The following is a 25,148-nucleotide window of genomic DNA, read 5'->3' as shown; positions in this document are numbered from 1 at the left end:
AAACTAAAAAGGACTATAGTGGCATGGCCCCCGTCTGAATATCATCTCATGGTTTGAGTTGCTCTGTAGTATATATTACTGTGTGGCATGTCTGTCGGTGCCTGCTCACTGACATCAGCTAAATATACCAATTCCATGGATTGACGAAAAAAGAAAAGAACCCATTTGCTGTTGAGTTTTATTTGGTAACAACAGTAGTATTAAGAAAATAACAAAGCTCCAAAATGTGCATTGATAAACCTAAACGTACTACACAAAATACAAACTACGGTAGAAGATTGTTAATTAGATTTCCACGTACCACATTTCAAATGATTACTTCAAATGAAATAAGATCAGAAAATCACAATTTGTGTATTTTAAAGACATGATGAAAAGTAAAAATTACTTTATGTGTGTAACTTAGAATGTGTTAAAACATGTGCAGCCTGTGACCCCATGGGCTAGGTAAGTATCTTTCCATGAATAATTCACAAACTCCTGTTGTGCATCAAGACAGTCACAGATTATCCTAACTAAATATCAATGGAGGATCAAGTTCAAGTGTGATTTACTAGAAGGTGGCGGACTTGGAGGTTGAGCGCTCAGTGTGATGAAATGGATTGGGTCTATTATCATCAAGCAGACTGCTAACACCCTAATCAAAAGGATTATCCTCACAAATACTATCTAGGGAATGTTACAGTGACAAATGAGACAGACACTCGCAAAGTGGCACACTGAACACCAGAGGACACTAAGATGCAAGGCATTTCAGCAAGCATAGCGACAGAATGATGACACAGACATCACCGGTGTCCGGACAAAAACGGTGTCCGACATGACTTGTTGTATAACTGTGGAAGAGAATGTAACAACAGACAGACCAACCACTGTCTATTCTGTCACCCCCTGCCCTGCCCAAACAAATGAACTTCAAATGGAAACTTGGCACGGGGACCTAAAACAAACCAGGACAAAACATTGGACACATCTGGGAGACCAGGGGTTCGTGGCATGTGACAGGCAAGAAAATTAGCTGATAGAACTTAGTATAATCTACACGACAGAGGAAGTAGAGCACAAGGAGAGCCTGAACAACAAAAAAATCTAAACTCATATAGTATACAGTAGGCAAATGGAAGAATCTAGAAGTGTACAGTACATTCGCAACATGGTATAGCCATCACACCATAGGCTAAATAACTTAAAGTAACGGCTAATGCTCCCCAAATCTATAGTTGACTTTTGTACATATTCAGAAATGCTGCTCTAGTATTTACTATATAATACCGTGTAATACTTTGTATTGGATAAGCTTCAGATCTACGATATGCAGTGTATCACAAACTAGTAAGGTTGAAAGGTGGGACGGAGGGGAATTGTATATCTGTGACAGTACTGGACATGTTGACTGGACGGGCCCAGTCTGGATAAGTCTCCAAACTGAACATGGCACGACCCCAAGTGTTCATGGCCAGAGAAACTGATAAAATGCCCAAAATGTTCATCACAAAGCCCGTTTTCACCTGGGAACAGAGAAACCAAACAGATGTAAATCATCTATCTACTAGGATAGAGTATGTTTAAGTTTAAGAACAGTCTGAAATATGGTCACACAGTATATTGGCGTGAGGATCTTACCATGTCCTTCACCAGAAGATGGCCAGATGCAAAGGCAATGGAGTTGGGCGGGGTGGAGACTGGCAACATGAAGGCAAATGAACATCCTGTTGTCGCAGGTATCATGAAGTAAAGAGGATTCACCTTGACAAACATAGCCTGTAAAGAGGAGACAAACACAGTCATTGATATTATTTTGCAGAAATATTGTGTTAATGGAGAATAATAATACTTTGAAACAGTTTTCTGCAGATTAACACAAGTAACACAAATTAACAAAGAGTGTGTGAATCCACATCGCATTCAATAAGTGGCAACGATATTCCAAATTCTTAGTAATGTACTTGGCTTAGAAATGTCGCTGGAGATAAGTAACTAGGGTGCCCTTGTCAGGGTGATACTGGATGATACTGGTTGGGTGATATTATTGCTTAGATTTAACAATACTGTAAGACATTGGCACAGACAGACGAAGACAACTGGTTACTGATAACTGTGGTTAATGTCCAACAGACCAAACAGCCATGGTGCTAAACTGACAGATCTGTTGACCCCATGACAAACACTAAAAAAGTACATTGCTGTGGGAGATTAGAGTAGAGAGCATCAACTTCCCCATTATCTTTTCCCATGGGGGGGATTAGTAATACAGTGGAGTTCAAGGCTTTATGGTACTGTAGTTCACAAGGGTATTCAAAAATACTACACACAAAATACGCCTTTCTTCAAAATGAGTGCCGACTGACCTCTTCATACCCACAGGGTACTTCATTCTTAATAATGGAAACATCTAACTAAATGTTGACTGTTGTGGGCATGTCATACAATAGCTGACAGCTCACCAGTTCAGCGATGACGGGCAGGAATATGATAATGGTGGCGGTGTTGCTGGCGAACTCTGTGAAGCAGGCCAGGAAAGCGGTGATAAACATGACTGCCACAGCAGGAGGGACCTGAGCGATAGGCTGGAGGTAGGCTCCTATCCACGCCGCCAGTCCTGACTCCTACACCACAGGGACAGAGCATCAAGACGGCCCTTGACTCAGTAGTAGCAGAAATAGGTCAGAAAGTATAGAAATCACCACACAACATCTATTTGAATGTACACAAATGAGAATGTGAGTTAAAGGGATTTCATATCTATGGTGTGCACCCTTAAACATGAAAGGGGTTTACCCATAGAGAACTTAAGGATGAATGATTCTATATGTAAATGATATGGTTTTACCTCACATCCCTTGGCCATGGCAAAGCCTCCACCCAGCAACAGAATGATATTCCATGGGACACATTCCTGTGCTTTCTTCCATGATAGTAGAGGAACATATGGAGTATTTGGTGCTGTGGAAAACATGACAGGGTATGAAATCGACATCTGCCCAACAGACAAATCCAGGTCAACCACCCAAATATCAGAATATCTAACCTGCAAGGAGCTTTGAAAAGAGGCAATAAAGAAAGAGCTGCAGCAGGGGTTAAGTGGTCAAAGTAACGGTTATCGAATCAAATTTGATTTGTCACATGCGCCGAATACAACAGGTGTAGACTTATAAGCTGTTAACCAACAATGCAGATTAAATAAAACAATAAAAAATAAAAGTAACAAATAATTAAAGAGCAGCAGTAAAATAACAGTAGCGAGACTATATACAGAGTGTACAGGGGGTACCGGTACAGAGTCAATGTGCGGGTGCACAGGTTAGCTGAGGTAATTGAGGTAATATGTACATGTAGGTAGAGTTATTAAAATGACTATGCATAGATAAAATAGAGAGTAGCAGCAGCGTAAAAGAGGGGGGCAATGCAAATAGTCTGGCTAGACATTTGATTAGATGTTCAGGAGTCTTATGGCTTGGGGGTAGAAGCTGTTTAGAAGCCTCTTGGACCTAGACTTAGCGCTCCGGTACCACTTGTCGTGCGGTAGCAGAGAGAACAGTCTATGACTAGGGTGGCTGGAGTCTTTGACAATTTTTAGGGCCTTCCTCTGACACAGCCTGGTATAGAGGGCTGAGACGCAAAGAAAGTACAAGAAGAGGGGCTACAAGAATGATCAGATTAATGTTGCCATTGAGAAAATTCAAAACAAAACGAGACATGACCTTTTTCAAGGTCAGTCTCGCAAAAAGACGCATTCTTGCGTTCTAACTACCCGCTATTCAAAGTGCTCTGAACAAATTAAGGGAATTGTTCACAAACATTGGCACATCCTAAAATCCGTTGATAGTCTCGGGTAGCCTAGTGGTTAGAGCATTGGACTAGTAACCGAAAGGTTACAAGTTCAAATCCCCAAGCTGACAAGGTACAAAATCTGTCGTTCTGCCCCTGAACAGGCAGTTAACCCACTGTTCCTAGGCCGTCATTGAAAATAAGAATTTGTTCTTAACTGACTTGCCTAGTTAAATAAAGGTAAAATAAAAAAATAAAAAAAATAAAAATGTGTTTTCTGACCTTCCATTGGTCGTATTCTCGCGGGGCAGAAATCTCAGAGACCAATTGGTAAACTCTGATTTACCACCCCAAGATATTCCTGAACAACCTCTATTTGCGCCCCTACTAGATGGAAATTACAAATGTAATGGCTGTGCTCAATGCAATGGCACTTATAAATGTAGATCCTTCAAACACCCACAAACAAGGAAATCGATCCCAATAAAAGGTGTTATTACGTGCTCCACTAAGGCAGTTATTTATCTTATAACTTGTCCTTGTGGAAAAAATTATGTAGGTAAAACAAAGCGTGAATTAAAAGTACGTATCTCAGAGCATCGTAGCACCATTAGGTGTAAAAACTTTACTTAGCCAGTTGCGGCCCACTTCTTGGAGGCAGGCCACTCGATTTCGTCTCTGCGTTATATTGGCATCGAACATGTCACCCTCCCTAGGAGAGGGGGTGACCTTGATAATTTATTGTTAAAACGAGAGGCTGCCTGGATCTTTAATTTAAAGACCCCTGCGCCCTTCGGTCTCAACGTAGACTTTGTTCTGAAGCCATTCTTGTGATTATTGTGACTTTGCCATTGTAATTGTTTGTAAGCTTGTGTAGTCTAAAATGAATCTATGATCGTATGCTATCCATTTGTTGTTTGTATGCTGTTCTTTGCATGACATTTTAATATTTGATTATTAACCAATGATATTAGACCACTCTTGGCCATGATTACAGACACCTGTGTCTTTTGACACTATATAAACGAGTCATCCAGCAGGGTTTGTGATTATACCCTGATGAAGACAGCTTGGCTGTCGAAACGCTGGTAATTAAATGTTTGCATCTGAGCTCCTAGAGTGTGCGGTTCTCTTTTATTTTCAAGTTTTCTACTCCGCTAGCCAGCACCTTTTCTTAATAGGTGTGCGTTTCTTTTTCTTCTAGATAGAGGTCGTGGATGACAGGAAGCTTGGCACCAGTGATATGCTGGGCCGTACGCACTACCATCTGCAGTGCCGTGCGGTCGGAGGCCGAGCAGTTGCCATACCAGGCAGTGATGCAAACCCATCAGGATGCTCTTGATGGTGCAGCTGTAGAACCTTTTGAAGATCTGAGGACCCACTTAGTGGACAAAATAAGGCTGGTTGGGGTTTTGTTTCTGTCTCGGGCACCGCTCTGCCGGACATTTTTCATTTGTCAATGCCCGGTAAAACATAAAGTTATGAATATAACTACTGTTCCCTGAAGGGAGGGAACGAGGTACAACATCACTATGGGGAGTTGTGCTTTTGTTGTACAGTGTGAACTGACTGAAAGGGAACTATTACTTCACAGGCTAATTCTTAACATACCTACTCAAAATAGTTTATAATAAAGAACATTAAAGAGCTCAATGCCAAACGTGTACATATTCTAATCTCGCTGGAAAAACATGAGGGTACAAAATGAAAACACTGGTATTTCTGTTGCATAAGAAGTTGTGTGCTATGTTAAACCAGTGGGTGAACACAGAGCAAAGTACACAGAGCAAACCCAAGTGTGGCAACACATTTTGAGGGATTAATAATAAGGGGCGACAGTCTTACCTCACGACGGGACTCTGCTCAGACTCACTAATCTACGTCATTAACATTCCTCAGGTTATTTACAGTACTTTGCAACAGAGCCAATACAAGTTCTGCTTCAGATATAGATTAATGAAATTACAAAAAAAATATTCTGCCTTAATAGGAGTCAATGTTACTGTAATTTCTGTCTGATGAGGCATGACTGAATAATAATGTGACTTTAAAAACCCAGATCTACAGTGCATCTACAGTGCATTCGGAAAGTATTCAGACCCCTTCCCTTTTTCCACATTTTGTTACGTTACAGCCTTATTCTAAAATTGATTAAATAAAATACTCCTCAATCTACACACAATACCCCATAATGACAAAGAGAAAACAGGTTTTTATAAAAAAAAATAAACAGAAATACCTTATTTACATAAGTATTCAGAACCCTTTGCTATAAGACTTGAAATTGAGCTCTGGTGCATCATGTTTCCATTGATCATCCTTGAGATGTTTCTACAACTTGATTGGAGTCCACCTGTGGTAAATTAAATTGATTGGACATGATTTGGAAAGGCACACACCTGTTTATATATGGTCCCACAGTTGACAGTGCATGTCAGAGCAAAAAAACAAGCCATGAGGTCTAAGAAATTGTCCAAAGAGCTCTGAGAGAGGATTGTGTCGAGGCACAGATCTGGGGAAGGGTACCTGTCACGCCCTGACCTTAGAGTGCCATTTTACTTCTCCATTTAGTTAGGTCAGGGTGTGATTTGGGGTGGGCATTCTATGTTGTTTGTTTCTATGTTTTGGCCGGGTATGGTTCTCAATCAGGGACAGCTGTCTATCGTTGTCTCTGATTGGGAATCATACTTAGGCAGCCTTTTTTCCTTTTGGTAGTTGTGGGTAGGTGTCTTCGTTTGTGCATGTATAGCCTTACGGAGCTTCACATTCATTTTTGTTGTACTATTGTTTTGTTGGCGACATTTGCAAATAAAGGAAAATGTACGCTCACAACGCTGCACCTTGGTCCATTCCATACGACGATCGTGACAGTACCAAAACATTTCTGCAGCATTGAAGGTCCCCAAGAACCCAGTGGACTCCATCATTCTTAAATGGTAGAAGTTTGGGACCACCAAAAACCAGATGGTCACTCTGACAGAGCTCCAGAGTTCCTCTGAGGAGATGGGCAAACCTTCCAGAAGGACAGCTATCTCTGCAGCACTCCACCAATCAGGCTTTTTAGTAGAGTGGCCGGACGGAACCAACTCCTCAGTAAAAGGCACATGACAGCTGGGTTGGAGTTTGCCAAAAGGTACCTAAAGAAACCTCAGACCATGAGAAACAAGATTCTCTGGTATAATGAAACCAAGATTGAACTCTTTGGCATGAATGCCAAGCGTCACGTCTGGAGGAAACCTGGCACCATCCCTACGGTGAAGCATGGTGGTGGCAGCATCATGCTGTGAGGATGTTTTTCAGCGGCAGGGACTGGGAGACTAGACAAGATCAAGGGAAAGATGACCGGAGAAAAGTACAGAGAGATCCTTGATGAAAACATGCTCCAGAGTACTCACGATCTCAGGTTCACCATCCAACTGGACAACGACCCTAAGTACACAGACAAGACAACGTAGGAGTGGCTTCGCTGCCAAAGGTACTTCAACAAAGTACTGAGTAAAGGGTCTGAATACTTATGTAAATGTGATATTTCATTTTTTATATATATATATACATTTGCAAAAATGGCTAAAAACCTGTTTCTGTTTTGTTATGATGGCATATTGTGTGTACATTGATGAGGGGAAAAAATGATTTAATCAATTTTGGAATAAGGCTGTACCCTAACAACATGTGGAAAAAAGTCAAGGGGTCTGAATACTTTCCGAATACAATGTATACAGCTGCTTCAATCCATCTAATCTTTTGATTTGAAAATATAGTTTTCTCTATATCAGTACAGAAAGGCTATATGATTTGAGACAGTGGTATTTTAAATTGACATATTCTAAAAATGTATTTCTCATTATTTGGGACATATCCTTTCTGGTACTGACCTCTAGAATCAAACCACCAGCTAAGAGAGGGCTTTTGGGAAGGGAAGAAGAATAGGATTGACACAATGATCACTCCAGTGGTCGCATCTGACACATACCTGCAGGAGGAAGAGAATCAAAGAAGAGGAAGTCATGATGCTGCTGGTTTCCTCAAGCCTCCAGTGAATTATACAGACATATCCTAGTTAACGGGCAGTGGATTGTCAGCTTGTCTCTCTTACCCTTTGTTGAAAAACGTGGACCATCCAGTTACAAATTTAGGATCTCTTGTAAACAGGAGAACGGCAAACAAAATGAAAAAGAATGCGATGGCTCCTTCTGCAAAACTAAAATGGAAGATAGGAAATTATTGTCTCAGGAATTCTACATTACCACCGACATATAGTCCAGAGGGTCTAGAACAGGGGTAGGGTCTAGAACAAGGGTAGTCATCTTTAGTCCTGGAGGGCTGCAGCAGGCGTTTTGTTCCATCCCAGCATTAACACACTGATTCAAATAAACAATCTAAAATGTGAACAATGTGGCCCTCCTGAACTAGAATTAGCCACCCCTGGTGTAGGGCATGATTTAAGACTGGAGCATGTTGCCTGTGATTTAGTCTAGAGATATGTCCTTACTTTATGGGGCCTAGTTTTCTGTAGTCTTCATCAATCACGGCCTCAGCCTTCGCCTCTGCTTGTGCTCTTTCATCCTGTTTCTTCACACACAACCTGAACACAAAAAAATAGTATGAAAATAATGTGGAAATATCTGACAGGTAGAAGAATGTATTACTCCATACTACTTCAAAAAGTGTACAGTCACAAATCCTAGAACTCTACCAGACAGCCACATGTCATCATCTATGGTTACATTTTTATTTAACACTGATGAGGTGCTGTACTTAGATCTGATTTCACCATCATACCGTGTATTCAGGCCCCCGTAGAGGAAAGAAATCCATAGCCATCCCAAGATGAGGAAGAACACCATGAGAGGAAATGCGAATGCAAACCAAGAGCCAAAATTGATCAAGTCGCACTCTGGGAAGTAACTAGAACACAAAGAAGCAACTGTCAGAAACGGTACAGCAAATGTGAATAAAGTCGTTTTATGGTCTAAATGTAACATGTTATTCGTACACAGCTATTTTCCAGTTAAATCCTAACAGGCCTTTAAGAGGGACGTCTGATGTTCTACAATGTCTGAAACATCCCAGTACCTGTGTCACTTGTCTCGTCTTTTTTCATAATGGTTAAAAGTTTGTACGTTGTACAAAACCCTCTACTAGACCTCCTCAGAGAGACATTGTCACCTTATTGCTCTATTGCCTGAGAGTGTATGTTCAGATGCAGTAGGAGAAAGTGAGATCAGCCAAGTCTTCAACTTGGGTACCTCTTAAGTTGTCCAATGAGGATGAGGTTTGGTGCAGTGCCTGTCAGGGTGGCAGTCCCTCCGATACTGGCAGCGTACGGGATACATATCAGGAAGCCTTTCCACACCTTCATCTGGTACTCTGACTCTGTCCTGATCTCCTCTGCAGTACTCCCATCTGAACGCTCCATCCGATCAGGTCTGAAGATATAATTATACCAACATTAGTAAATAGCTACACGATAACCATGAATCCTATTCTAACAACATGAGAGCTTCAATTGTTCAGTTTGTTTGTGTTTGCTTTCTTACCCGTCTATAGACAAGATCTGTTTTTCAGAGGACAGTGCATGCAGCTTTACTCGTGCTTGACCTGATGGATGTTGAAGTGAACAGGTTGTGTTAGAGTTATTCTCTACATTGTTTACTCTGTGGTGACAAATGACAAAATATATATATTTTTAAGGACAGGTTGAGACATCATAACAATTCCATATTGAAGACCAATTTGAACGTGATTTAGGCGGTCATCTAAGTGTAAATAAAGGCTAAATTTTTAAAAATGAAAACGACCTCTACTGAGAATCAACATGTTTCCCATGAACCAATTACTGTGATGCTACAGTATCCATAGCTATAGAATGAATGAGACAAGCTATAACAGAGATATTTCAACATTTCTTTCTCATCAAAGCCTGTGAGTTCCAGTTTTCTAAGTAGGTTGTCTTTAGGCCTTCGTCATATTTAATATATGACTTGAAAGGCGGCTAATATGTTTAATCAATTATCATTTTAATATTGACATGTCGTGCACCGAAGTTCCATGTGATGGAACAGGTAGTTGTAAAAACGTTCACACCTTCAGTTACCTATTACAGTTTCAGTTTGGAAATATCACTCTTAGCTTTAGAAAGTTGAAATATAGTATGTTTGTTTTTGTAAGCACTACAAACAATTTGCATTGCAGTGTCGAAAAGACCAAATTTGTCCTGGCTTGGCTACTTAATATTTTGTATCTTTTCACTCGATGTACACTACTGGTCAAAAGTTTTTGTACACCTACTCATTCAAGGGTTTTTCTTTATTTGACTATTTTCTACATTGTAGAATAATAGTGAAGACATCAAAACTCTGTTCTGGGCGACTTTAACCTCCCCACGTCTACCTTTGACTCATTCCTCTCTGCCTCCTTCTTTCCACTCCTTTCCTCTTTTGACCTCACCCTCTCACCTTCCCCCCCTACTCACAAGGCAGGCAATACGCTCGACCTCATCTTTACTAGATGCTGTTCTTCCACTAACCTCATTGCAACTCCCCTCCAAGTCTCCGACCACTACCTTGTATCCTTTTCCCTCTCGCTCTCATCCAACACTTCCCACACTGCCCCTACACGGATGGTATCGCGCCGTCCCAACCTTCGCTCTCTCTCCCCCGCTACTCTCTCCTCTTCCATCCTATCATCTCTTCCCTCTGCTCAAACCTTCTCCAACCTATCTCCTGATTCTGCCTCCTCAACCCTCCTCTCCTCCCTTTCTGCATCCTTTGACTCTCTATGTCCCCTATCTTCCAGGCCGGCTCGGTCCTCCCCTCCCGCTCCGTGGCTCGACGACTCATTGCGAGCTCACAGAACAGGGCTCCGGGCAGCCGAGCGGAAATGGAGGAAAACTCGCCTCCCTGCGGACCTGGCATCCTTTCACTCCCTCCTCTCTACATTTTCCTCCTCTGTCTCTGCTGCTAAAGCCACTTTCTACCACTCTAAATTCCAAGCATCTGCCTCTAACCCTAGGAAGCTCTTTGCCACCTTCTCCTCCCTCCTGAATCCTCCTCCCCCTCCCCCCCTCCTCCCTCTCTGCAGATGACTTCGTCAACCATTTTGAAAAGAAGGTCGACGACATCCGATCCTCGTTTGCTAAGTCAAACGACACCGCTGGTTCTGCTCACACTGCCCTACCCTGTGCTCTGACCTCTTTCTCCCCTCTCTCTCCAGATGAAATCTCACGTCTTGTGACGGCCGGCCGCCCAACAACCTGCCCGCACGACCCTATCCCCTCCTCTCTTCTCCAGACCATTTCCGGAGACCTTCTCCCTTACCTCACCTCGCTCATCAACTCATCCCTGACCGCTGGCTACGTCCCTTCCGTCTTCAAGAGAGCGAGAGTTGCACCCCTTCTGAAAAAACCTACACTCGATCCCTCCGATGTCAACAACTACAGACCAGTATCCCTTCTTTCTTTTCTCTCCAAAACTCTTGAACGTGCCGTCCTTGGCCAGCTCTCCCGCTATCTCTCTCAGAATGACCTTCTTGATCCAAATCAGTCAGGTTTCAAGACTAGTCATTCAACTGAGACTGCTCTTCTCTGTATCACGGAGGCGCTCCGCACTGCTAAAGCTAACTCTCTCTCCTCTGCTCTCATCCTTCTAGACCTATCGGCTGCCTTCGATACTGTGAACCATCAGATCCTCCTCTCCACCCTCTCCGAGTTGGGCATCTCCGGCGCGGCCCACGCTTGGATTGCGTCCTACCTGACAGGTCGCTCCTACCAGGTGGCGTGGCGAGAATCTGTCTCCTCACCACGCGCTCTCACCACTGGTGTCCCCCAGGGCTCTGTTCTAGGCCCTCTCCTATTCTCGCTATACACCAAGTCACTTGGCTCTGTCATAACCTCACATGGTCTCTCCTATCATTGCTATGCAGACGACACACAATTAATCTTCTCCTTTCCCCCTTCTGATGACCAGGTGGCGAATCGCATCTCTGCATGTCTGGCAGACATATCAGTGTGGATGACGGATCACCACCTCAAGCTGAACCTCGGCAAGACGGAGCTGCTCTTCCTCCCGGGAAGGACTGCCCGTTCCATGATCTCGCCATCACGGTTGACAACTCCATTGTGTCCTCCTCCCAGAGCGCTAAGAACCTTGGCGTGATCCTGGACAACACCCTGTCGTTCTCAACTAACATCAAGGTGGTGGCCCGTTCCTGTAGGTTCATGCTCTACAACATCCGCAGAGTACGACCCTGCCTCACACAGGAAGCGGCGCAGGTCCTAATCCAGGCACTTGTCATCTCCCATCTGGATTACTGCAACTCGCTGTTGGCTGGGCTCCCTGCCTGTGCCATTAAACCCCTACAACTCATCCAGAACGCCGCAGCCCGTCTGGTGTTCAACCTTCCCAAGTTCTCTCACGTCACCCCGCTCCTCCGCTCTCTCCACTGGCTTCCAGTTGAAGCTCGCATCCGCTACAAGACCATGGTGCTTGCCTACGGAGCTGTGAGGGGAACGGCACCTCAGTACCTCCAGGCTCTGATCAGGCCCTACACCCAAACAAGGGCACTGCGTTCATCCACCTCTGGCCTGCTCGCCTCCCTACCACTGAGGAAGTACAGTTCCCGCTCAGCCCAGTCAAAACTGTTCGCTGCTCTGGCTCCCCAATGGTGGAACACACTCCCTCACGACGCCAGGACAGCGGAGTCAATCACCACCTTCCGGAGACACCTGAAACCCCACCTCATTAAGGAATACCTAGGATAGGATAAAGTAATCCTTCTCACCCCCCCCCCCTTAAAAGATTTAGATGCACTATTGTAAAGTGGCTGTTCCACTGGATGTCATAAGGTGAATGCACCAATTTGTAAGTCGCTCTGGATAAGAGCGTCTGCTAAATGACTTAAATGTAAATGTAAAACTATGAAGTAACACATGGAATTATGTAGTAACCAAAAAGGTGTTTAACAAATCAAAATATGTTTTATATCTGAGATTCTTCAAAGTAGCCACCCTTTGCCTTGATGACAGCTTTGCAAACTCTTGGCATTCTCTCAACCAGCTTCACCTGGAATGCTATTCCAACAGTCTTGAAGGAGTTCCCACATATGCTGAGCACTTGTTGGCTGCTTTTCCTTCACTCTGCGGTCCGACTCAACCCAAACGATCTCAATATGTTTGAGGTCGGGGGATTGTGGAGGCCAGGACATCTGAGGCAGCACTCCATCACTCTCCTTCTTCAAAATCTTCAATTTGGACTTCAGAACAAAGGACAAATGTCCACTGGTCTAATGTCCATTGCTCGTGTTTCTTGGCCCAAGGGAGTCTTTTCTTCTTAATGGTGTCCTTTAGTACTGGTTTCTTTGTAGAAATTTGACCATGAAGGCCTGACTCACCCAGTCTCATCTGAACAGTTGATGATGAGATGTGTCTGTTACTTAAGCTCTGAGAAGCATTTATTTGTGATGCAATTTCTGAGGCTGGTAACTCCAATGAACTTATTCTCTGCAGCAGAGGTAACTCTGGGTCTTCCATTCCTATGGCAATCCCAATGAGAGCCCGTTTCATCATAGCGCTTGATGGGTTTTGCGACTGCACTTGAAGAACCTTTCTTGAAATTTTCTGTATTGACTGACCTTTATGTCTTAAAGTAATGATGTACTGTCATTTCTCTTTGATTATTTCAGCTGTTCTTGCCATAATATGGACTTGGCTTTTACCAAATTGGGCTATCTACTGTATACCCCCTACCTTGTCACAACACAATTGATTGGCTCAAATGCATTAAGAAGGAAAGAAATTCCACAAATCAACTTTTAACAATGCACACCTGTTTCATGAAGCTGGTTGAGAAACTGCCAAGAGTGTTTAAAGTTGTCATGAAGGCAGAGTGTCTATTTAAAGAATCTCAAATATAAAATATATTTTGATTTGTTTAACACTTTTTTGGTTACTACATAATTCCATATGTGTTATTTCATAGTTTGATGTCTTCACTATTATTCTACCGTGTAGAAAATAGTAAACATAAAGAAAAAACATTAAATGAGTACGTGTTCTAAAACCATTGACCTTTGGTAGTATATATGGGACAGTTGGAGAAACCCTACACAGCAACTCACCCTCTGTCTCGTCTTTCACCTTACAGTTTTCCTTCAGAGTGTCCAGGTCTCCAAAGAGACTCTCCAGGATGGCGTTAGCAATGGGAAGCATCATGGCCGTTGTTGCGGTGTTACTGAGCCACATGGACAGGAAGGCAGAGGTGATCATCATTCCCAAAATCAACCTGCATAGAGAGATGTACACATGGGTCCGGAGTAAGTGGAGTGACACATCAATACATTTAATCTTTCTGATAATATGAATATGTAGGCTATATTTTGCCATATGCAGGGCATTCACATTAGATAATGGAAAATAATCCCAAAATATAAATTATGATGAATTTATTACTGTTGTATATGGCGATATATTCTTCTCACCAGGCTGGTTTGACTCCAACAATCTTAAGAACTTTCAGAGCTATTCTGCGATGCAGACCCCATTCCTCAATAGCTGACGCCATAACAAGACCACTGAGAAAGAGAAAATTGGTATCGAGGAAGTACTGGGGGCAGACTTTTTTGGATGGAAGAATTCCCATGGTTGGAAAGAGGCAAACAGGTAGCATGGCAGTGACAGCTAAGGGAAGAGCCTCTGTGCACCAGAACACAGCCATCAGCAGCACCACGTACAGGCATTTCCCCTCCTGCAAAACGTAACAGAAACATGTTGGTGAACACCCAAGAGGAAAAGCCAACTGTACCATTTACAAAGGTGATCTATTTCATTCATGTTTGTATCGTGCCGTGGCAAGTTAAATGTACAAGGAATGTACCTTTTTAATGTGACTGGATTTTCAAAATTAGGTGGAGAATTGTTAATGAAGAAGTCTTTGAAGTTATTAGTAAGGGCTCGGATTGGGCTGTGGTTATGATTAAGAAGGGGGGATGGAGTTAAGCCAAGTTATGGATGTAAGGATTGTGTTTTTAGACATATGATGGAGCAGGGCCATGTCCTTTACACTGGAATAACACAATCACCCTAAAACAGATCAAAAGTATAGAATTGTAGGTTTTAATCTAATGGGGCTCTTCTTAGGATCCTGATTCTAATTTCAGTGAAGACCAACAGATATCAGATTAAAGGGTGTTCTTGTTCAGGTTTAAAGGCAGGTGTGGATATTAATGATAATATCAGTTTTAGGCTTGATATGGTTTAGCAATTTGGTTAAGGTATAACTTAAAAGTTGAATCTACTTCTTCTTTGTAAATTAGAGGAATAAATGGTTACAGTAAGAATATCTGTGCATCTTCCAATAACCACGTACCTTTTCTGGTAGCCCGAAAAGTAGCGGGAGAAGAATAAGTGGAGTGAGGAAAAGAATAAGTTGTTTCTTGACACACCAAAGTTTCTTAGCGAATGTTGATATGGTTTCCATTTCCATGTCGAATATGAGCGTCAGAGCTCGTTATGTTACGCTTTAGTGCAGAACTTGACGCCTCTATCTCTTTTATTACCTTGACTTTGTTGTTTTTGCACTCTTGGAGAAGCTTAACTATTGGCTTACAGTTTAACTCCTAGCGCGTTGTTCAAGTTATTATGGATGTGCGCAAATTGAGCCTGTTCTCTGATTGTCCCATCAGGCAGATGATTTATTTTGTTTTACTGATAACAACCAAAATGCAAAGCATTCCAGCAGTCTGGTTGTCTGGTTCCTCCCTGCAAAACAGATGCCATGTCATCGTTAATCAAAAACTGTCAATCATCATGTGATCTTATAGCCTATAACCCATCCATGGAGGATCTCACAAGGAAACGGGCCAAACAGGTAAGACATGTAATACTGTATTTAAGGCGGCAGGGACTTGAACCAGTGACCTTGCTTGAAGTTATTAAAGGATAAGAGCAACATGTCTCTGTGCCATAAATGTCAGGACCTTTAAGCAGAATTCATACGTTTGGAGAGAAAAAATGAAGACCAACTACATGGAGACTACTATTGTAATCAGTAACATTTGATCAAACACAGTTTACGTAGTCTAGTTGTTTTTTTGTAGATAATTGAAAGATAGGCCTATGTCCTATTGCATTTGCTGGATAAAGAGGTGACTTCAGTTCATTTGTAATTTCGTTGGCGGCTCCCACAATTGCGCGCACAACAACGCAATATATAAGATGTTATTTTATTGGTCCATAGAGATGGAAATGTGTCTTCTACTTTTTTCTACCCAAACCCTCCGACACACACACACATAGGCCTACACACTAGTGATGCGCGTTTTCCTCATAACCCGCAGTCCTCGGGGTTTTACCCGTACGGTGGGTGGTTTATGGTCATGCAACATTGTGTGGATGAAGGGTGGGTAGCGTATAGGTTGGTGGGTGGCGTGTAGTTTGGTGGGTGGCGTATAGGTTGGTGGGTGGCGTGTAGGTTGGTGGGTGGCGTATAGGTTGGTGGGTGGCGTGTAGGTTGGTGGGTGGCGTGTAGGTTGGTGGGTGGCGTGTAGGTTGGTGGGTGGCGTGTAGGTTGGTGGGTGGCGTGTAGGTTGGTGGGTGGCGTGTAGGTTGGTGGGTGGCGTGTAGGTTGGTGGGTGGCGTGTAGGTTGGTGGGTGGCGTGTAGGTTGGTGGGTGGCGTATAGGTTGGTGGGTGGCGTGTAGGTTGGTGGGTGGCGTATAGGTTGGTGGGTGGCGTATAGGTTGGTGGGTGGCGTGTAGGTTAAATAAAGGTAAGAGGATACTTTTTTTTGTTTAAATCTATGAATGTATAATTATTGTGCAATTGATATATTTAGGCTACAAAGCGTTTTTTATGTTTGCGCGCCAAATAGCCCACGTGCCAATAGCCGAATGCTTTTGTGAATGGGCTGAAAAAGTTAACGTAGATCCACTGAGGCAAAAAGGAATATGTCGGCGTTTAATTCAATAAGAGTAAAGCTGCGAAATGGAGAGTTGAAAGAGAAGGGAGTGGCTGAATAAATATTTATGGGAAAGGTAAAAGAGGATGATAGTACCTTGATAGTACCAGGTTATGTGTGATGATTGTGAGGCACTATACAAATTCGACAGTCACAAGACGGGGACTTCAAATAGGCATGGTATGTCAAGGGAACTTATAAGACTACTGTTCAGATGGGTTCAATGGAAACTGAAATCTGGACACTGACTGTAGATCTATAACCTCTCACATAGCCTTAATATCAACTCCTGCAGAATTAAGCATTTCTTGCAATAGAATTATATAGGTCTACTATACGTAGGCAACATTTCGTCTTTGCAACAGGAGTGGAGAAAATGACGGAATTCGTTCAGCATCTTGAGAGAATGCGAATGGCATTTACAGTGCCTTGCGAAAGTATTCGGCCCCCTTGAACTTTGCGACCTTTTGCCACATTTCAGGCTTCAAACATAAAGATATAAAACTGTATTTTTTTGTGAAGAATCAACAACAAGTGGGACACAATCATGAAGTGGAACGACATTTATTGGATATTTCAAACTTTTTTTAACAAATCAGAAACTGGAAAATTGGGCGTGCAAAATTATTCAGCCCCCTTAAGCTCCAGCCACAGCCTCCTTCAATAAATACCTTGGTTACTTCATTCCAGTCTACTTGTCTGAGTCTGCTCTTGGGTTTCCTTGTTCCACTCCGCATAACAAATTTAAGCTACTAGCTCTCACAGTCGCATGTCAGAATTAGACATTCTTCCATGTTTCACAAACATACAATTTCGAAGTTGTTTCTAACTTCAAATTTCGAAGTGTTTAAGTTTACATTTAGGCATTCACTTTTAAGGTTAGGGTTAAATTCAGGCATTAACTCAAATCTTAAGGTTGGGCATTAACTCCTAATTCCTAAACTTCAAAAATGTTTTTCTATTGCAGGATTCGAAACCTGCAACCTTTGGAATCAGATGCTTACTGTTGCCCCTAGTATCCAGTTTCCATGTCATCTCCAGACATCTTCACACATGGATGGACCTTGAATACTGACTTGTATCACGGGTGAGCTGGCTTGTTTTAAAAACAAAGTCATAATTATGACTAAACCCTGCCTACTTCTAAAATGTATATTCTTAAAATCTGATTTTAAACCTAACACTAACCTTAACCACACTGCTAACCTTATGCCTAACCCTTGCTCAAGCACATTTTTACGATATAGTCCATTTTTACATTGTGGCTGTGGTAACTAGTGACAACTGACTCTCTGCTTTGGCACTTCTCAAAGGAAGGTAATGGCAGGCTCGCTTCTCTCCCACGGGAAAAGCTCCCTCTCTCTTTGACTTTCTAAAGCCATTCATAACTACCCTGGCCTGGCAAGAAACGGTCTCTGCTGGCACCAGTCTGATGGCCTCATAGAGGCCCTCTATTGCTCTTGATCACAGGAATAAGTAGCGCTTTCCACTGTTGAACTATTCTCTGCGATGCAGAGGTGCCATCTAGTGTCAACATGTGTCATACATAAAAACTGAAGGGAAAAAAACGGTTTGTGGGGTACACTCCCTTCCATATAATATATGAATAATAATAATATATGCCATTTAGCAGATGCTTTTATCCAAAGCGACTTACAGTCATGTGTGCATACATTCTACGTATGGGTTGTCCCGGGAATCGAACCCACTACCCTGGCGTTACAAGCGCCATGCTCTACCAACTGAGCTACAGAAGGACCATATGTATTTGGACAGTGAAGCAACACTGTTTTGTTTGGCTGAATAATCCAGCATTTTGGATTTGAGATCAAATGTTTCATATGAGACTACAGTAGCCTACAGAATGTCACATTTGACTTAAAGCAGTAATCAGCAGTAGAAACAACACCAAACCTGCCTCCTCACCGCTGGTTCCGTAAAAAGCTGAGGGATGGGGGCCGGAGAAATTGAATCACTTTCAAATTCATAGACAGAGTTATGATGCAAGGGTTGAACATCCATGATATCAAAATATTATAGTTTTAACCAATGTTTTGTTTACATTTTCTTTGTTTACAGACATTGGAGTAAAATACGCTTATATTTTGGGTTCTGATGGGGTATGACAGTTGAACTGGGCTCATGAGTTATATTCATCAAGAATCAAGAATCATGAATTTGTAGGTCAAAAATTGATGTACTGAAGTAACAGCTGATTGTACCTTTAAGGGTATTTTCATACCCGATTTACCGTTTATAAATTAAAGCACTTTATCTATTTAATACCCCCATGTGAAGAAGTCATAAGTATTTTTGAAAATGTACTTATGTTGTAGGAAAGCAGTCAAAAGTTTAGTATTTGGTCCCATATTCCTTCCACACAATGACTACATCAAGCTTGTGATCTCTAAAAACTAGTTGGATGCAATTGTGGTCTGTTTTGGTTGTGTTTTGGGTTACGTTTTGCCCAATAGTAATAGCTATAGAACAGATTCTTCCAGCTATAGAACATAATCAGAATGACAAGGTGGATGCAGGTCACTGTAAGTGAGGAGATTAGAGACTCAGTTAGCCATAGGCACTGGCAGTGGACTAACCATAACCTCGTCCCCATGCTGATTGTGTCTGATGAATCAGATTAGACCATGACATAGTCATAGTGGTTTACCCTTAGCAGACAGTGCAACTAAGCAACTCTACTCTAAGATTGAAAAAAGGTACAGTGTACTTTAGATCATATTTCATCACAGATCAATTTGTTCCATTCAGTTATTCCAAATGAAATAGTGAGTATGAAGTACTCATATCGAAAACCTGGGTAGACTTCGGCAATTCCCAAAGGACAGGTTTCCCCCCCTATTTTTTGCTTTATACATGCCATCAAATCAAATCAAATCAAACCTTACAGTGAAATGCTTACTTACGAGTCCCTAACCAACAATGCAGTAAAAAAAAAAATACAAATAAGAAAAACAAATAAAAGTAACAAGTAATTTAAGAGCAGCAGTAAAGTAACAATAGCGAGACTATATACAGGGGGGTACCGGTACAGAGTCAATGTGCGGGGGCACCGGTTAGTCGAGGTAATTGAGGTAATGTGTACATGTAGGTAGAGTTATTAAAGTGACTATGCATAGATGATTGTCACGTTGTGAAAGATCGGGAGACAGGCGCAGGAATGCGTAATAGTTTAAAAAATGTACCTAAATTACAGTGTGCCATGTAAAGGCACAGGGACGAAGACCAAACAAACACGTATACAAAATACAGGGTACAGGGTTGAACCCAAACAAATGAGCGAGGAGTACCTCAAATAAATACACGGTGTGAGACCCGTACTACCTACGAGTCCTGAAAAACACAAGCGCACAATGATACACCATGGGACGAGACCCGTAAACATATATGCACATCCAAACAGCACGAAAGCCAAAACAACACAGCACAGGAACAACGGACATTGGAACAATAATCGACAGCCCAATGGAGAAACAAAGGGCACATTTATACAAATACAATCAGCGAGGAATAGGAACCAGGGGTGCGTAATGACACAGTTCAGTGCCTAGAGGCCGATGACGTAGACCTCCGAAACTGGTGCACGGAATGATCAACAGTACCAGAGGGATCTGTGACAGATGATAACAACAGAGAGTAGCAGCAGTGTAAAAGAGGGGGGGGGGGCAATGCAAATAGTCTGTGTAGCCATTTGATTAGATGTTCTCCGAGCCTTATGGCTTGGGGGTAGAAGTTGTTTAGAAGTCTCTTGGACCTAGACTTGGTGCTCCGGTACTGCTTGCCGTGCAGGAGCAGAGAGAACAGTCTATGACTTGGGTGGCTGGAATCTTTGACAATTTTTAGGGCCTTCCTCTGACACCGCCTGGTATAGAGGTTCTGGATGACAGGAAGCTTTGCCCCAGTGATGTACTTCGCCGTACGCACTACCCTCTGTAGTGCCTTGAGGTTCAGAGACTGAGCATTTGCCATACCAGGCAGTGATGCAACCAGTCTGTTTGCTCTCGATGGTGCAGCTGTAGAACCTTTTGAGGATCTGAGGACCCATCCCAAATCTTTTCAGTCTCCTGAGAGGGAATAGGTTTTGTCGTGCCCTCTTCACGACTGTCTTGGTGTGCTTGGACCATGTTAGTTTGTTGGTCACCAAGGAACTTGAAGCTCTCAACCAGCTCCACTACAGCCCCGTCGATGAGAATGGGGGCGTGCTTGGTCCTCTTTTTCCTGTAGTCCACAATCATCTCCTTTCTCTTGATCAAGTTGAGGGAGAGGTTGTTGTCCTGGCACCACACGTCTGTCTCATCTTTGTCGGTGATCAGGCCTACTACCACTGTTGTGCAAACTTTATGATAGTGTTGGAGTAGTGCCTGGCCGTGCAGTCAAGAGTGATCAGGGAGTACAGGAGGGGACTGAGCACGCACCCCTGAGGGGCCCCTGTGTTGAGGATCAGCGTGGCGGATGTGTTGTTACCTACAGTTGAAGTCAGAAGTTTACATACACCTTAGCCGAATACATTGAAACTCAGTTTTTCACAATTCCTGACATTTAATCCCAGTAAAAATTACCTGTTTTAGGTCAGTTAGGATCACCACTTTATTTTAAAAATGTGAAATGTCAGAATAATAGTAGAGAGAATTATTTAATTCAGCTTTTATTTCTTTCATCACATTCCCAGTGGGTCAGAAGTTAACATACACTCAATTGCTATTTGGTAGCATTGCCTTTAAATTGTTTAACTTGGGTCAAACGTTTCTGGTAGCCTTCCTCAAGCTTCCCACAATAAGTTGGGTGAATTTTGGCCCATGCCTCCTGACAGAGCTGGTGTAACTGAATCAGGATTGTAGGCCTCCTTGCTCGCACACGCTTTTTCAGTTCCACACACAAATGTTCAATAGGATTGAGGCCAGGGCTTTGTGATGGCCACTCCAATTCCTTGACTTTGTTGTCCTTTAGCCATTTTGCCACAACTTTGTAAGTATGCTTGGGGTCATTGTCCATTTGGAAGACCCATTTGCGACCAAGCTTTAACTTGCTGACTGATGTTGCTTCAATATATCTACATCATTTTCCTCCCTCACTATGCCATCTATTTTGTGAAGTGCACCAGTCCCCCTGCAGCAATGCACCCCCACAACATGATGCTGACATGATGCTGCCACCCTCGTGCTTCACGGTCGGGATGGTGTTCTTCGGCTTGCAAGCCTCCCCCTTTTCCCTCCAAACATAACGATGGTCATTATGGCCAAACAGTTCTATTTTTGTTTCATCAGACCAGAGGACATTTTTCCAAAAAGTACAATCTTTGACCCCATGTGCAGTTGCAAACCGTAGTCTGGCTTTTTTATGTTGGTTTTGGAGCAGATAAAAATCCAGTTGTGTAATGCTATGTTGGATGAAATGCAAACAGATGGTTCCTGAGCCAAGAAAAGGTTGTTGTAATGCCTATATGTTCTGACAAGTTTCATAGAGATTAAGGACATACAGTAGGTCTCAGGTTCTATCCACTGTTAGACCTAAATACAAAAAATGTCTTGAAACACCCTTTTTGCTGTGTGTGTGTGTGTGTGTGTGTGTGTGTGTGTGTGTGTGTGTGTGTGTGTGTGTGTGTGTGTGTGTGTGTGTGTGTGTGTGTGTGTGTGTGTGTGTGTGTGTGTGTGTGTGTGTGTATAACCACATCGCCTTTGGCTTTACATGATTTGGTGCAAAATACTGTAGCTACTTTTGAAACAATGATAGTTCTCTATCTTGATTCTACATGCACCATCGGTTTTGCCAGTTTAATTTACTGTAAGTTTCTCAATTGGCTGGGATATTTTTACAGTCAAATAGAGTGAATGTCATCGATGAAGTATTATCAGGTGAAGGGAAAGTTGTATAATGTGAAAACTTAGTCTATGTCAAACTATTGAATGTGTGTGTGTCTATGTGTGTCTGTGTGTGCACTTGAGTGAATGTGTGTGTCTGTGTATGTCTGCACAAGCACCCAGGTCCAGGCTGTGTTCATTGGACCGGGGCAGCTGAAAGGGCTCTCAGGGCTCAGGAGAAACCACAGTTCTCTCTAGATGTGATCTAAAAGGAGGAGCATCCAGCAGCAGGGCTCCAGAAGAGGTTCTTAAGGGGCAGGTGGCTCTCTCATTACCTTGTATTCCTGCATCACGGCATCTCCCTCTGTAAACTGTTGTCTAAATTACCACCAGATGAACAACACTTACAGACATCTGCTGCCGCCGGACCTTCGGCTCAATGAGACTAATAGGGAGTCTCTGGCCAGGGAAGACCAGCATGGGAACTGGACCGGCACCGGCATTGAGCCTGGTCTGTGTGAGCTGGTCCACATCCAAGCTGAGGTGTTCCTGACACTAGGGATCATCAGCCTTCTAGAGAACATCTTGGTGATATCGGCGATGGTGAAGAACAAGAACCTCCATTCACCCATGTACGTCGTCTTTTGTAGTCTTGCTGCTGCTGACATGCTGGTGAGTGTCTCCAACTCACTAGAGACGGTGGTAATCGCTGCACTGAACAGTCGGTTGATAGTGGCGGACGACCACCTTATTCAACTCATGGACAACTTCTTTGACTCCACAATCTGTATCTCTCTGGTGGCCTCAATTTGTAACCTTCTAATTATCGCCATTGACTGTTACGTGACCATCTTTTATGCCCTGCGCTACCACAGCATCGTGACAATGTGACGGGCTCTCCTGGCCATCGGGGGGGGGGGCGGATCTGGCTGACATGTGTGTCTGTGGGAAAAGTCTTCATCGTCTACTCAGAGAGCAAGGCAGTCATTGTGTGTCTGATCATCATGTTCTTCACCATGCTGGTGCTCATGGTCACGCTGTACGTTCACATGTTTCTGCTGGCGAGGCTGCACATCAAGCGCATCGCTGCTCTGCCTGTAGAGGGTGTGGTTCCCCATAGGACCTGCATGAAGGGAGCGGTCACCATCACCATTCTTCTGGGGGTGTTCGTCTGCTGCTGGGCACCTTTCTTCCTCCACCTCATCCTCCTTATCACCTGTCCCAAGAACCCACTCTGTGTCTGCTACATGTCCCACTTCACTACCTACCTGGTGCTCATTATGTGTAACTATGTATTAGACTCCGCCATCTATGTCTTTCGCAGCCTTGAGATGCGCACAAACTTCAAGGAGATCCTGTGTTGTTTCAGTGCAACTTGCAGGCTTTTCCACTGTAAATACTGAGTGTTGTAGTTTTTCCACATTTTAGAAATGGCACAGAATAGGCTTTGAACGTGGAAGTTTTATGTGCTGTATATTTGGACCTGCACGTCTGTGTATTTGGACCTGCACGTCTGTGTATTTGGACCTGCACGTCTGTGTATTTGGACCTACGCGTCTGTGTATTTGGACCTGCACGTCTGTGTATTTGGACCTGCGCGTCTGTGTATTTGGACCTGCACGTCTGTGTATTTGGACCTGCACGTCTGTGTATTTGGACCTGCACGTCTGTGTATTTGGACCTGCAGGTTTGGCTTAGTGGCTTTGTGTTTGTGAAAATGTGAGAAGCAAACAGTAAAAAGTGAATGATTTAACTCCAGTGTGATTTATTTAGTTAAATATTGTAGTGACATTGTGTTTATTAGCGCCGAGATCGACTCTGCCACACAAACTTTATTTTGTGGCCCAGTTGATGCCAACTTTAATATAAACATGGAAAAGTCCCCAGACCCACTCCAAAAGCCATCATCGACTCAGTGGGTTTTGTCCAAGATGTCTCTAGACCTACTCACTGTCACAGTCATACTCTGGACCAAGTTTTGTCCCATGGAATACATGTTGTGGATGTTAATGTTTTTCCTGTGACGACCCTCCCACTCTGTCTGCCGTATTCTCTCTTTGTGGTTTCCTTATTAGGATGCCGGTGGGCGGCGTTGGGAGGGTCGTCAGCTACATGGGAAACACCTGGGCCAGGTGTGCCCCAGGATAAATAGACCTCTTCCACATTAATGGAAGAGACTCTCTCCATGCAGACACCTTTATAGATTTTGTTGTGTTTCTTGGTGGCCTTTTGGTTGTTTGATTTAGCATCTTTCAACACCCTGCATTATCCCATGCATGCGAAACACTCACTTACACTACTGATTACACACCATTGGATATTATATTTAGTTACTTATTTAATACATATATATTTTGTTACTCCTTATCTCCACGTAGTCTCCCTTTTGTTACGGGCTTTGAGCCGGTTTGTGACAAGTGGGGGCTCATCTGGGAGTTTTGAACATATTGGTTTTGGAGACCGTGGAGGTATGTGTTTGGTTTACATATTTTGTTTGAGTTAGATAGGTTCAGTATTGGTTGCCTTTTGTTGTTTGGTTTGTGTGCTGTGTTGGAGAGTATAATGGTTAGTTTCCAGGCCCTGCCCAGCCTGGAAACTCTTGTTCTACTTTC

The 25,148-nt window shown here is 43.0% G+C and overlaps 2 protein-coding genes across 2 annotated transcripts; one reads left to right on the top strand and one right to left on the bottom strand.

The window, feature by feature from the left end:
• Nucleotides 1–160: 160 nt before the first annotated feature.
• On the bottom strand, nt 161–15,446 carry LOC118359936 (Na(+)/dicarboxylate cotransporter 3-like). Its single transcript, XM_035738868.2, has 13 exons — nt 15,132–15,446; nt 14,245–14,510; nt 13,885–14,048; nt 9,309–9,369; nt 9,018–9,197; nt 8,551–8,676; nt 8,261–8,353; nt 7,865–7,969; nt 7,644–7,741; nt 2,831–2,943; nt 2,445–2,606; nt 1,624–1,761; nt 161–1,508 (listed from the first exon to the last, which is right to left on the bottom strand). Exons 1-13 carry the CDS (start codon nt 15,246–15,248, stop codon nt 1,323–1,325), a joined length of 1,809 nt encoding a protein of 602 aa, XP_035594761.1. The 5' UTR covers nt 15,249–15,446; the 3' UTR covers nt 161–1,322.
• Nucleotides 15,447–22,229: 6,783 nt separating this feature from the next.
• Nucleotides 22,230–23,981, top strand: mc3r (melanocortin 3 receptor). Its single transcript, XM_035737987.2, is given in 2 exon segments — nt 22,230–23,451; nt 23,454–23,981. Coding segments are annotated over 2 exon segments (1,008 nt in total). The 5' UTR covers nt 22,230–22,929; the 3' UTR covers nt 23,940–23,981.
• The last annotated feature ends 1,167 nt before the right edge of the window (nt 23,982–25,148 follow it).

The sequence above is a fragment of the Oncorhynchus keta genome, chromosome 27 (genome assembly GCF_023373465.1).
Source record: "Oncorhynchus keta strain PuntledgeMale-10-30-2019 chromosome 27, Oket_V2, whole genome shotgun sequence".
NCBI lineage: Eukaryota > Metazoa > Chordata > Actinopteri > Salmoniformes > Salmonidae > Oncorhynchus > Oncorhynchus keta.
The sequence above is the reverse complement of the archived record's forward strand: the minus strand, read 5'-3'. Positions and strand labels throughout refer to the sequence as shown.